Source organism: Gopherus evgoodei, chromosome 8 (genome assembly GCF_007399415.2).
Source record: "Gopherus evgoodei ecotype Sinaloan lineage chromosome 8, rGopEvg1_v1.p, whole genome shotgun sequence".
NCBI lineage: Eukaryota > Metazoa > Chordata > Testudines > Testudinidae > Gopherus > Gopherus evgoodei.
In genome coordinates, this window is record NC_044329.1 from 52,371,719 (window position 1) to 52,384,099 (window position 12,381).

Sequence of the window (12,381 nt, forward strand, 5' to 3'; positions counted from 1 at the left end):
CGTTTTGAAAAAAAAAAGACATGAAATATGGATTGCAGATAAAATCAGGGGAGAGAGAAAGCTGCATTATGGGATGTTGAAACCACATTCCCAGTCACCCCTGTGAGAATGTTTTGGTCCCATGAAGCACTGCAAGCCCTTCCCAAAACCTCACTGCTCTCTGCATTGATGCAAGTGCTGCCAGGGAGGACACACTCCACCAACACAAGGAGTGTGTTGTGGACATACACAAGAGACTTACTGTGGCAGCTAGATGTCAACTTCAGTTTGTAGTCGAGACATGGCCACTGTCTCTTGGGAGAGGCCAGCTATTGGAATAGTAAAGCCTTGTGTGTGTCAGACTGAGCTGCTCTGGGCTCAGGATCAGAATGGCAAAAGTGATGCAGGTTATTACTGAAGTCTATGGCCTGGTCTACACTGGCGTAGCTGAAGTCGACGCATCTTAGATCAACTTACTCTGCATCGCCTGAGATCGACGGCCACTGCACCCCCGTCGACTCCGCTTCCGCCTCTTGTCCTGGTGGAGTTCCGGAGTTAATGGGGAGCATGTTTGGGGATTGATGTATCGCGTCTAGACGAGATGTGATACATTGATCCCCGATAAATCGATCACTACCCACCCGATCCGGCGGGTAGTGTAGACATACCCTATGGCTGGATCAATACCTGAGAGAAAGCTTTTACAGCTTGCCAATGAACTATATACATCTCTAACCACAATCGTGCATTCACCCTAAAAGATAAAAGCATGACAAAAAGCTTACATATTTTAGTTTTACAAGCACTTATAAATAAGCAAGCATCAGCAAAGCCAACATAATGTGGACAGCTGTACACTGGCTAACTGCATGCTATGGATTGACAGACGTAAGAGAAAAGTCTAAGGGCACATCTACACTTACCGGGGATTGACGCTGCGGCGATCGATGCCCTGGGGATCGATTTATGCTAAATCAACCGTAGATTGCTCTCCCGTCGACTTCTGTACTCCACCAGAACAAGAAGCATAAGGTAAGTCGACGGGAGAGCGTCTCCCATCGACCCAGTGCAATGTAGACCCTGCAGTAAGTTGGCCTAAGCTAAATTGACTCCAGCTACGTAATTCATGGTTCCTTTCAAGTAGCTGGAGTTGTGTAATTTAGGCTGACTTACCCCAGTAGCGTAGACAAGGCCTAAGAGACAAAGTATCCATTTCAACCTGTGCATAATGGCTGGTAAAACATTTGTTAGTTTGGTAACAGGTTGCTAGCAAGTGCTGACCTGTGTGCTACCTCAGATTTTCATAGGTCTTCCAACAGAATTCAGAATACTTGTTTTGTAATGTAAACTCAGATGTGAGGCAAGAATTTCCTGTACAGTAACCAATTTTGCACTAGTGAAAACAAGTGCACTGCAAAATGAACCCAAGCCCCTTCTTTTAATATGAACATGCTGCTTTTACTTTCAGCTCATCTTTCCTGTTTTTACCACAGCTTGTGCAAATTGACCAGTCTCTTGGTATGTTCAAATCGACATACAAGTTCTGAAACACTGTATGGAAATGGAAGCACCACTCACTTTCAATTCTAAATGAAAGATTTTCTTTATTCAGAAGAGATGTAACTCTTTCCACAAGTACACTCTTCGTAAACTGTATCAGTTTCCACTGTTCAGTGGACATGAGGCGATTTCTAATTCAGTTAGAGCAGACTGCTGCACAGCATGTCTCTTTCAACAGCATCAGGCTGACTGGCCACAGACAACCAAGCTTCCCAATCCAGGAACTGTGGAAAAATTTATGCCAGACTCACATTTAGCAGTTTGAAGAACAATGCTAAGCTTCTGTCTATGGTGACATTCAGGAGGGATGCAATCACTTCCTTCCTCTGAACTGCATTTACATGCTCTCTGCAGATTGCAGGCCAAAGGAATTTTTATGGATCTGAACCAATCCTTCTTCCCAATCTCTCTCTCTTATCTTCCTTCTAATATATCTCATTATTATGAGTAAGTGGGAAACAATGCCATTGTCTTCTCCGCCAGCTCCCCAGACTGTGTCGACTATACTTGTCCCTTTAACTTAATATTCACTTCAGACACACCGAAGTGTATTTAAAAAACTTTAGCACACTGAACCCCTGGCAACGCAGTAAATCGTTTGCTTCATTCCAGGTTCGGCAATCCAGAACAAGAGTTTGGGATAAAGTGATTATGGTATGCAATAAAATACAAAAGACTAAAGTAACTGAGTGTTATTTGCTTTATAAAAAATCCTTTTTCAAATTGTATAATCAAAACACCTTGAAAGTGCTGCACAATCCTGTTTAGCTGCAACAACCCCGATGTTATGGGTAACCTTTAGCTGTGTTTAATAAGGATCCACTGTTTTATGAAATATAATTTGGTTGGTTCAGATTTATTTTTAAATGACTCCCTGCTGTAATGGGTATTTGTTTGTAACTCATTCCTCAAAGCAGCTATTAATGTAATTCTATTTCCAGATTTATTTTGTTTGACTAAATAGCTTGTTCTTTATAGGTACTTTCAATTAAGACCCACTGTGCCCTCCAAAGCAAGATCCATCTTTTACTCTGTAGGTACAGCGCCTAGCACACGGAAGGCAGTAGGAACAACAATAATCAGCAGCAGGTCAAGGTAAACCCCAACTAGGAATGAGCAACTCTTCTTCAAAGATGTAAAATAAAGGACACGACTAATAAAAGTGAACCATTCATCAGATCTGCCTGAGTGCACTGTTTAATATGCAGCTTAGCATCAAGGTTTTTTTTTATTGCTTGTGGCGGGGCAGCTTGATTGATATTAGATTGACCTGAAGCTACTGGATTATAATCCATTTTGATCCAGATCATAGGGGAGAGGGTGTGAAACCTATAGTACAGGGCTCTGATACTAAAGCGATGGATACAGTATAGAAGCATACACAAACAAAAGCTTTTGTTGTTATAAAGCTAGGAGCATGACTAGTTCTGCATCAGTGCTTCCATTTCACTCAAAGGTGAAACTGTATGATCAAAATCTTAAAATTGAACGCTGGAAGGAAAAAAATTAGTTTTATTTTTCCACCTCATTTAAACACTATAGAATGTTAAACATCTGTGGTCTTGTGTCACTTGCGACAGGTAAATATATACAATCTGAAAAAGCAATCAGCTTTATAAAACTGCAGAAGCTAATTTCATACAATGCAGCTACATTTGCTGTAGCATTGGCAATGTTACCTGTTAAAAGGACAGACGGGAATAGGTCTATAAAATAACATTCAACCAAGAAGCTGTAGTATACTCAGAGTGGGGTTTTCAAAAATCTTCAGTGTGGGCCTAATTCTGCTCCCAGTAAAGTCAAAGGGAACTTTATTATTGACTTCAATAGGAATAGAGTTATTTCAACAATGAGTGCTTTTGAAAAATCCCACTCAAACCACACACTTTAGAAGTCTCCCCTCTGTTTAGAAGAGCCTATAACACCTCCTGTTTACACATATGGATTTCACACATAACTGTGCATATATGGGGCAAAATTAGGGTGACCAGATGTCCCGATTTAATAGGGACAGTCCCGATTTTGGGGTATTTTTCTTATATACGCTCCTATTACCCCTCACCCCATCCCATTTTTCACACTTGCTATCTGGTCATCCTAGGCAAAATCCATGCAACAACACTATAGAACCATGTGAAATGTATCTTGTGGGCCTCAATCTGCATCCTAGTCCTGGCAGAGATGTGTTAGTGGACTGTGCCCACTAACACATCTCTGCCAGGACTACTTCCAGTATTGAAACCCCTCATCAGATTCAAAGAGCCACTTACTTAAACTGCTAGCAATTCCTCTGCAAAGGATATTCCTCTATTTCCATTTATGTTGAAATGTCATGAAAAATTATCGCCAGCTAATTTCCAACAGTTAGATGTAAATTGTTCTAAGATATTTTTGTTTTAAAGCTTACAACAGTAGCTGTCTTCTACTGACAGAAGGAGAACCAGGCTAAAGCATGGTATGCATTATTATTCCTCAAGGATGGGCTTTTAAGAAACTCTCAGAGTTGGCATTAAATCAATACCAATTGCTTTTGGAGAAAAAAATACACACTCCAACTTTACAAAACTTCAGGGTAAAGAATTACAGGCATATTGGGTACGTATTAACTAATTCATTCCAAAGATTTTATTTTAAAATAGAGTTTAATTGCTAAGTGTTGTTGATTTATGGAGTCTAAGCTGTGATTGCAAGAAACCAGCATTCCAGTAGTCTGTGTTAATTGGCATCAAAACTGTAGCTCAAAATTAAAAAGGCCTGTCCCAGTTAAGGTCAAAGATGGGATTAACTACTCACTTCCTGCTAATGGCTAATGTCAGAAATTTCATTAGGACCTAAAATTTTTCCCTGGTACCTGAAGGGAACACACACATTTACTGGTTAATTCAAATTCTTGCAAAAATCAAAATCAGTCAATAGGTTTCAGGGCTATTGCACTTCCAGGGCATTCATTCCCTGGTCAGTTCAGAGCATAGTTCAAAACCGAGCTCATTTTTTAAACCCTTTTTTTAACCCCAGAGACTGTCATTTCATCCCACTCTTGCTCATCCACCACCAGGTCTCCTGTACCAACTCTGAAAGCTTGTGTGGAGACAACAGTCTTGTCATCTGTAGCTCCTATTTTTCTTGAACCATCCCCTTTTATCTGCTTCACTTGACTTTCCATCTTTTTGCAAATCTCAGGGAGATGACATTTTTGCCCAGGTATATGACAATTTCTTTGTCTGCCTTTATTAAAACATGGCGTAACTATATTTTTCAAGTGTCCAGAAGTTGGCCAGGACTGCCCAGAGGTTTTAAGCATTAGCCAAGGGGCATTCAGTCCCAACTAGAGCCATGGGCTCAGTTACTTAAAAATAAAAATGTGAGTGATACAAGAAGGCAGAAGGCTAGAGGCTGCCCACCTAGCCTTTACCTTGACTCAACCCTAAGTTTGCCCTTTGCTGGCGTATGAGACCCAGGGAGTAGATGCAAGAAGAGTAGGCAGAGTGCCCACACACCCTGGCTGGCACCTGCAGAGATGCATTGTTTTGCAGGGAACAGTTCTCCATTCCACCCTAGACTCTCCATATCAAGGGCTGATAGGAACTGAGACGGTGATGCAGAAAGTGGGACCACATCACAGGTAGAGGTGACTTAAGGAATGGGGAGACATCAGATGTAATCCATTTCCATAAGAGAAACTTGTGGGCTCCTTTCATACAGATTATGTGCGGATATTGCCTGAAGGTTGCTGGGGGAGAGTAACAAATCTCTCCACCCATATAAAGGCAAATGGTTGGGGTAAATCGGGGGTGCAGGAGAAGAGAGCCTCCAAAGCTTCCAACAAGTATTGGAATTTCTGGATGTTTACCTGAAATCCAAACTTCATGATGCCTTTATAATTAAGGTATTAATGAAATAATTAAAACCTATCAGGGTGTATATCAACCCTCTGGGAGCAGGGAGCCTGGTGGAAATTCTCCTGGGAAGACAGTGGAATTGACAGCTGTCTTTAAAACTAACATTTGTAAACTCTTCGGGATTTAGACTGTGCACACTTCCAGATGTATACAGTGCCTGACACAAGAGGGCTCTGAACTTGACTCTGGTCCTGGATGCTACTGTAAAATAAGTATCTGATATTAATAAAAATAGTTTAGAACGCATTTTATGTGAAAGACTACACAAACTAAAGTTGTATATTGTGTCTTGTAATACAATGGGGAATAAAGACAGAGTTGGTCTCATCTCTGAATTTCCTGGCTTTTGTAAATTAATTCTAACCTTTTATAATAGTTAAACCACAAAAGGGACCATGCTTTATCCACATTCTTTTTTAATAATTGCTACTTATTAAAATACCAGAGATCCAGCAGAAGAGAAACTTCTACTCATAAATTTAACAAGAACTGTGCAGAGGTATTTCTTTGTGTCCGCATTCACAATGAATACTATAACAATATGATACTTGCTGTGCAAGTTTGCATGTCTCAAGTTCAGGAAATAACAGGAACACTAAAACCTTGGCCACATTAGCAGTGAAATATAATGCACACTCGCTGCAACTCTCTACCAGTGGGCTCAATGGCTGAAAAGTAACGTCAACAGTTCTCAGATTTCTACCACTATGCCAGTCATTAATGACAAAAACAGATGACTGATAAAAATGCTTCTAGCCTATCCAATGGTTAGCATTGCTGGACATGCACTAGTGATGAACAACAGCTAAGTAGTTTGCTGGTGTAAATGCTGCCTCAGTTAAAAAAAACCCTTCAACTTTGATCTCTCTTTTAAACTCACAAAAGACCCCTAGGCAATTTATAAAAGTCAAGCTTAAAAATGCCCCCTGCCCCCTTCTTTTTTTAAGAGGGGAAAAAAGACTTTAGATTAAGTTTGTGAAAATAGACTTGGAACCCAAGAGGAAAAACGAGAACCCATTCCTTTGATAAGACTTTTCTCAAATCCAAGCTAGAGTGATTTCAGAGCACTGCAGCGGAGGCAGTGGAGAAGAATAGATAGGCCTTTTAGTGCTGAACAATAGCATCAGTGTGGTCAATCAATTGACACAGGAGTATAAGAACAGTTAATCTGAATCTAGGAAAGGAAGGATTAAAAATGATGCATTATTGCATCAACTAGCAGTCCTCAAACCAACCGGAAACCTACAACAGCAACAAAAATGCTGCGATACAGTTTCTCCAATTGCACTGGAGAGGGGGAAAGATATCAACTTTAGTAGTAAAATGGTTAGAGCAGAGGAAGAGGAAAGACTGAAATGGTCGGTCTCCTGACACATGACTTAGCCCTGCATACACCGAATTGCAGTGGATGGGGAATTTGTGGCAGTTCTGAGACCCATTCAGGTCAGCAAGTATCACCTTTACAGGAGAAACCTAAACAGGTTCCTGGGCTCCGGGGAGAGAATAAATGAAAAAATACTGGAGGTTTTTTTTTCATAAAAAGGGATAAAAAATAAAATCCTTCTAAATCCTGTAATTTGCATAATCACATTATCTAGAGGGTCTTGCATAAGGACTAAGGTGTCAAAACACTGAAATTTTAAGATAGCAAGCGAGCCACTAATAATAGAGTATAATTTTCTCATGTAGCTCTCAATAGTCGGACTCCTAGGGTGGTAATGATGAGTAAGGAGTTGCTACATTCAGCTGGGTATTTTCTTTGCTTAATTCTCTCTTTTCATGTAAAAAGCAGAATCCAAGAATGAATATCTCTAAAAGGATATTTGCACTGTACAAATTTAACATGCATTATATACAAATACACATACCTCACTGAGTTTCCCTGAAGACAAGAACATGCCTCATGGAATTACTTTATGCACAAAATTACACCCTTTCAGCAACAGACACGTGGAAATGTTACACATATTACATTTCCGATCTAGAAACTTTACAAGCTAAGTAAGTCTCAAGTATATTTTATGATGCTCTGGGTTAGATTTAAAAAATAAAGATATAACATTCTCTGTTTAAGAAAATGAGATTGACAAGACTTGCACAGCTCCTTTAAGAGGCTGAGGAAAATAGAATTGAATGAAATAAAAGGTAGTAATAATATCTTGCTGCAAGGTGCTAAGCAACAAATAGAGGAATCTGCTTGAGTGAGAGGATGAAAAGTTGTTGGGCTTTTAAACACAACTAGAAAGAACTTGATGTGGCCAGAGAGAAAAGAGTGCAGCAGAGAAGAGCTGGGAGCCATCATGTTGACAAGTCAGCTTCTCAGCAGGTCTAAACTCCAAAGCAGGCAAACTCCACAAGGAGAAGTGAAGCATTTGAAGAAATTCTAGGCAAAAGCAGAGGAAAAGACGGTTACTCACCTTTGTAACTGTTGTTCTTCGAGATGTGTTGCTCATATCCATTCCAGTTAGGTGTACGCGCCGCGCGTGCACATTCGTCGGAAAACTTTTACCCTAGCAACTCAGTGGGCCGGCAGGTCGCCCCCTAGAGTGGCGCCACCATGGCGCTCCATATATACTCCTGCCGGCCCACCCGCTCCTCAGTTCCTTCTTGCCGGCTACTCCGACAGTGGGGAAGGAGGGCGGGTGTGGAATGGATATGAGCAACACATCTTGAAGAACAACAGTTACAAAGGTGAGTAACCGTCTTTTCTTCTTCGAGTGATTGCTCATATCCATTCCAGTTAGGTGAATCCCAAGCCTTACAAAGGCGGTGGGGTCGGAGTGAAATGTGGCAGAATAAAACTGCCGAGCCAGAGGCTACAGCCTCTCTTGAACCAGGGCATACTGCGAAGCAAAGGTAAGGACCGAGGACCAATGGAGCTTCGCGACAGGTCTCGTGGGTAGAAACACGAGCCAGCAAGGCGGCAGATGAAGCCTGAGCCCTGGTAGAATGCACGGTGATGTGGCTTGGGGAAATATGAGCCAAATCATAACAAGTGGGGATGTCCGCCATCACCCAAGATGAGATCCTCTGAGAGGAAAACAAGCAAGCCCTCCCTTTGGCCCGCTACCGGGGCAGAGCTGGGGCACCTTAGGAAATGATTCTGTCAGCACAACATAATGCGAGCACTCCACAGATGTCCAAGGAGTGCAACGGTTATGCCCATTGCGTTGAGCTGTGGGTAACATGAAAGGCCAAAACACCTTAGGGAGGAAAGCCGGGTGCGGTCATAACTGCACCTTGTCTTTGTGGAACCTTCGTAAGAGCTCTGATCTCAGAGACCCGTCTGGCCAAGACTAGGTTGAGGCCCCAGGGCGGGGCTGGGCGGCGCACCCGAGGGTGCAAGCGCTCCAAGCCCTTGAGGGACCTCGAACCCATAGTGGGACACTGAACGTCCATCTTAGCCTGCTGGAAGGTAGGGATGGCTGCTGAGAGTATCCTCAGCGATGATACCGCCAGATCCTGCCGCTGAAGGCCAGAGGCAGGCCAAATAGAGGGGATCGAGACCTCAGCAGGAGCAAGATCGAGCGTACTGCAGCTGTAAAGGAAACGCTTCCACCTGGCTCGGTACGTTGACCAGGCGGAAGGCTGCCTGTCACCCCGACTCAGGTACGTGAGGCGAAGAGGCTGCAGGTCCAAGTGACGAAGCCTGTCATTGCCCTGAGTGATGAGGTCTGGGCTGACAGGCCGAGCAACGTGGTATGTCAGTGCTGCCTGGACCACTCTGGAGTGATCATGATGATGATGCACGCTCCGCCCCTGCGGAATTTGAGCAGGACGTAACGAACCAGTGGGAACAGCGGGAAGGCATAATGCAGTTGGCCGTTCCACGGCATCAGGAATGCGACCAAGATCGATTCCGAGGAGAGACCTTGGAAGGAGCAGAACACCTGGCATTTCCTGCACTCGCGGTGAGCGAACAGGTCTGTGTGAGGAACCATTTCCACTTCCGGAAAGCGGGACGCCTCACATGGGGCAGAGTGATGACTCGTAAGACAGGAAAGACCTGCTGAGTCAAAGAGATAAGACGTTCCGAACGCCTGGGAGAAAGGACGTCGCCAGCTCCATCGAGTGGGCCATGCAAAAGACCCGGAAATGGATGGCCTCCTGACAAAAAAGGGGGGAGGACTATGTCCCCCCTGAATGCTTATGAAGCACCTGGCCATTGTGTTGGCTGTAAACACCGAGATACAACGGCCTCGCAGCTGCCGATGGAACCCCTGGCATGCCAGGCGGACTACTCTCATTTTTGGGGCATTAATGAGGAATGCCAGCTCCCTAGAAGACCGAAGGCCTTAAGCTCGGAGGTGACCATGAGCACTCGAGCAGAGAGATGATGCGTCCGCCGTCAGGGGCAGTGAGGGCTGGGGCGGATGAAACCGCATCCTGTCCACACCAAGGAGGGAGTTAGCCACCACTCTAGGGAGCCTAAGGCGTTCGAGGGAACGGTGACTACCATGACCATTGGCTCCCTGTCCAAGCGGTACGCCGAGGTGGGCCGGACTTGGAGAGGACGGAGGCGGAGCTTGGCGCGTTTGGTTACAAACTTGCGGGCAACCATGGACCCAGGAGACTGAGACAAGAACGAGCTGAGGTCGTTGGGAAAGCCTTCAGACCTCAGATGATTGATGCCATCGCCTAAAACCGCAGTTGCGATAAGCAGGCTCCGGCTAGGTAGGAGACCAAGATAGCCCCTAGGAAGCCCAACCTCTGCGTGGGAACCAGAGCGGATTGCTCTATTAGTAATCATCAGGCCTTGATCTGTGAATAAGACCGTGACGATGCCCACGGGCTGAGTGGTTTGTGTGTCAGAGTCTCCTCGGATAAGCGAATCGTCCCAATACGGAAAAACGCATATCCGACATAGCTACGGTAGGCGGCGACTATGGCCGTAAACCGGGAGTATTCACCGCTGGCTATAAAGCGGAGGCATCTCCCATGCGGAGGGAAGATGGCATTGCAAAAGTACGCGTCCTTCCTATCCAGGGCGGCATAGTAGCCCCCCGGAGGCAAGGATGGAATAATGGTTCCCAGGGATACCATGCAGAACTTCAACCTTATCCCAAACCGGTTGAGTCCATGCAGGACCAGGGAGGTCTGACCTGTGGTCGAGTGGGGGACTAGGGCATAACGGGAGTAAAACCCCTAGCCCCTTTCGTCCGCTGAAGGGGGACAGGGCTGGAGCAATTTTAAGGTGGTACCTATGCTCCATCGTGCGCAGGACCCAGCGATCTAAAAGTAACTGGGGCCATGCCAGGAGAAAGCGGGATCAGGATCCCGTCCTGCGACTGGTACACCGCCCTCCGGCGAACCTTGGAAGGTCCGTCTTTGGTCCCAGTGGTAATTGCGAGGGACCTTGACTTTGGCTTTTTAGGGGGCCTGACGTTTGTCTGCGACCACCTTGGCCTTGCCGTTTTCCAGAGTTCTGCCTCTGGCTAGGCACAGAGTATGGCGGCTGGGGCCATAAAGGCCTGCGTTTGGTCGCAGGCGTATACATGCTGAGACGCATTAGGACCCTATTGTCCAGCAGGCTTCGCAGTCTGGGGCTGTCTCTGCCGCGAAGATGCCTTTACCAACAAAGGGTAAATTCTTTCCCCCGTCCTCCAAGACGGCAGCGAACTCTAGGTGGGAGGTTCGAGGGAGAAACTCCTCCACCCAGGTGCTATAATTATCGCAGCTAAGCAAGGCTTGTTGCTTTGCTACCCAGAGGTGCAGGGCCCCTGCAGAGTACACCTTGCATTCGCCAAGGCTCTTTCCGCTTCGGGGCTGGCGCCCGCTGGCCATGATATCAGGATCGTGGTCCTGAGCATAAAATCCGCGCATATGGGGTGACACGGATGCGTGTCCGGACGGCCATGGAGGTACTAAAAGAGGGCACGGGCCGAGTCCCTGACTCACTCGGACCTTGCCCAACTCGGCACCGGGGACCGGCATCGGGAGGCGTATCGGTACCTGGAACGAGATCCAGACCCGCAACCAGAACGGTGTCGGGAGGTCGACCGAGATCTCGAGGCTCGGAGAAGAGCTACAGGAGTCAAGGTACCTGCCCCGGTGCCAGATGTCGGAACGGTGCCGATAGCGGGTCGGCGAACGGGATACCGACCGGTGCAGTGAGTGTGACCAGTACCGAGGAAAACAGTACCGGGACTGCCAGTGGTGTCCGGCGTGCCGACAGGACTTGGAGTGTCTGCGGGACCGTGATCATAGACGGTGCCGCTCTGCTGTACTGACAGGGGACAGTCCCTTGAAGAGACTGTATTACCCGTACCGGCGGTGCCCGGGTCAGGCAGCACTGACTCCGTCATGGCACTGAGAGCCCTCGCCGTTGGTAACATCTCCGGCGCGCAGGGAACAGCAGGCTCAACCACAGTGCGTACTGGGGAGCTGTCAGGCACCGGATTCGACGGCCCTCGTGGGGCCGGGATCCATGGTACCGAGGTCATCAGAGCTTCGGTAGGTGCCGGTGCCGGGAGAACCGAGTTAGATAAGCCGTCTGGCTGGGGTGCCGTCAGCACTGAAGCAGCGGGAGTAATACGCTCAACCACGGCGCGTGCCGGGGAGCCGTCGGGCACCGGATTCTACGGCCCTTGCGGGACCGGGATCGACGGTGCCGACGTCATCGGTGCCGCAGCAGGTGTCGGTGCCGGGCGATCCGACTTAGACTAGCCCTCTGGCCGCGGTGCCGTGGGCACGGAAGCAGCCGGAGAATTAGCTCGACCATGGCGCGTGCCGGGGAGCCGTCAGGCACCGGATACTACGGCCCTTGCGGGACCGGGATCGACGGTGCCGACGTCATCGGTGCCGCAGCAGGTGTCGGTGCCGGGCGATCCGACGTAGACAAGCTCTCTGGCTGCGGTGCCGTTGGCACGGAAGCAGCCGGAGCAATACGCTCAACCACGGCGCGTGCCGGGGAGCCGTCAGGCACCGGATTCTACGGCCCGTG

At 46.9% G+C, this 12,381-nt stretch overlaps 1 protein-coding gene across 2 annotated transcripts in view; it reads right to left on the bottom strand.

Annotated features, from left to right (window-relative positions):
• Positions 1-12,381, bottom strand: part of COP1 (COP1 E3 ubiquitin ligase) — a 218,303-nt gene that overhangs the window by 38,584 nt on the left and 167,338 nt on the right. Inside the window, exon 19 of one of the 2 annotated variants that reach the window (XM_030571630.1) lies at positions 1,665-1,763. The exons of the other annotated variant lie outside the window; for it this stretch is intronic. Within the exon in view, the coding sequence (XP_030427490.1) occupies positions 1,680-1,763 (84 nt within the window). The 3' untranslated portion in view covers positions 1,665-1,679. Of the gene's footprint in view, positions 1-1,664; positions 1,764-12,381 lie in introns of those variants that run through there. 2 annotated transcript variants of the gene reach the window in all.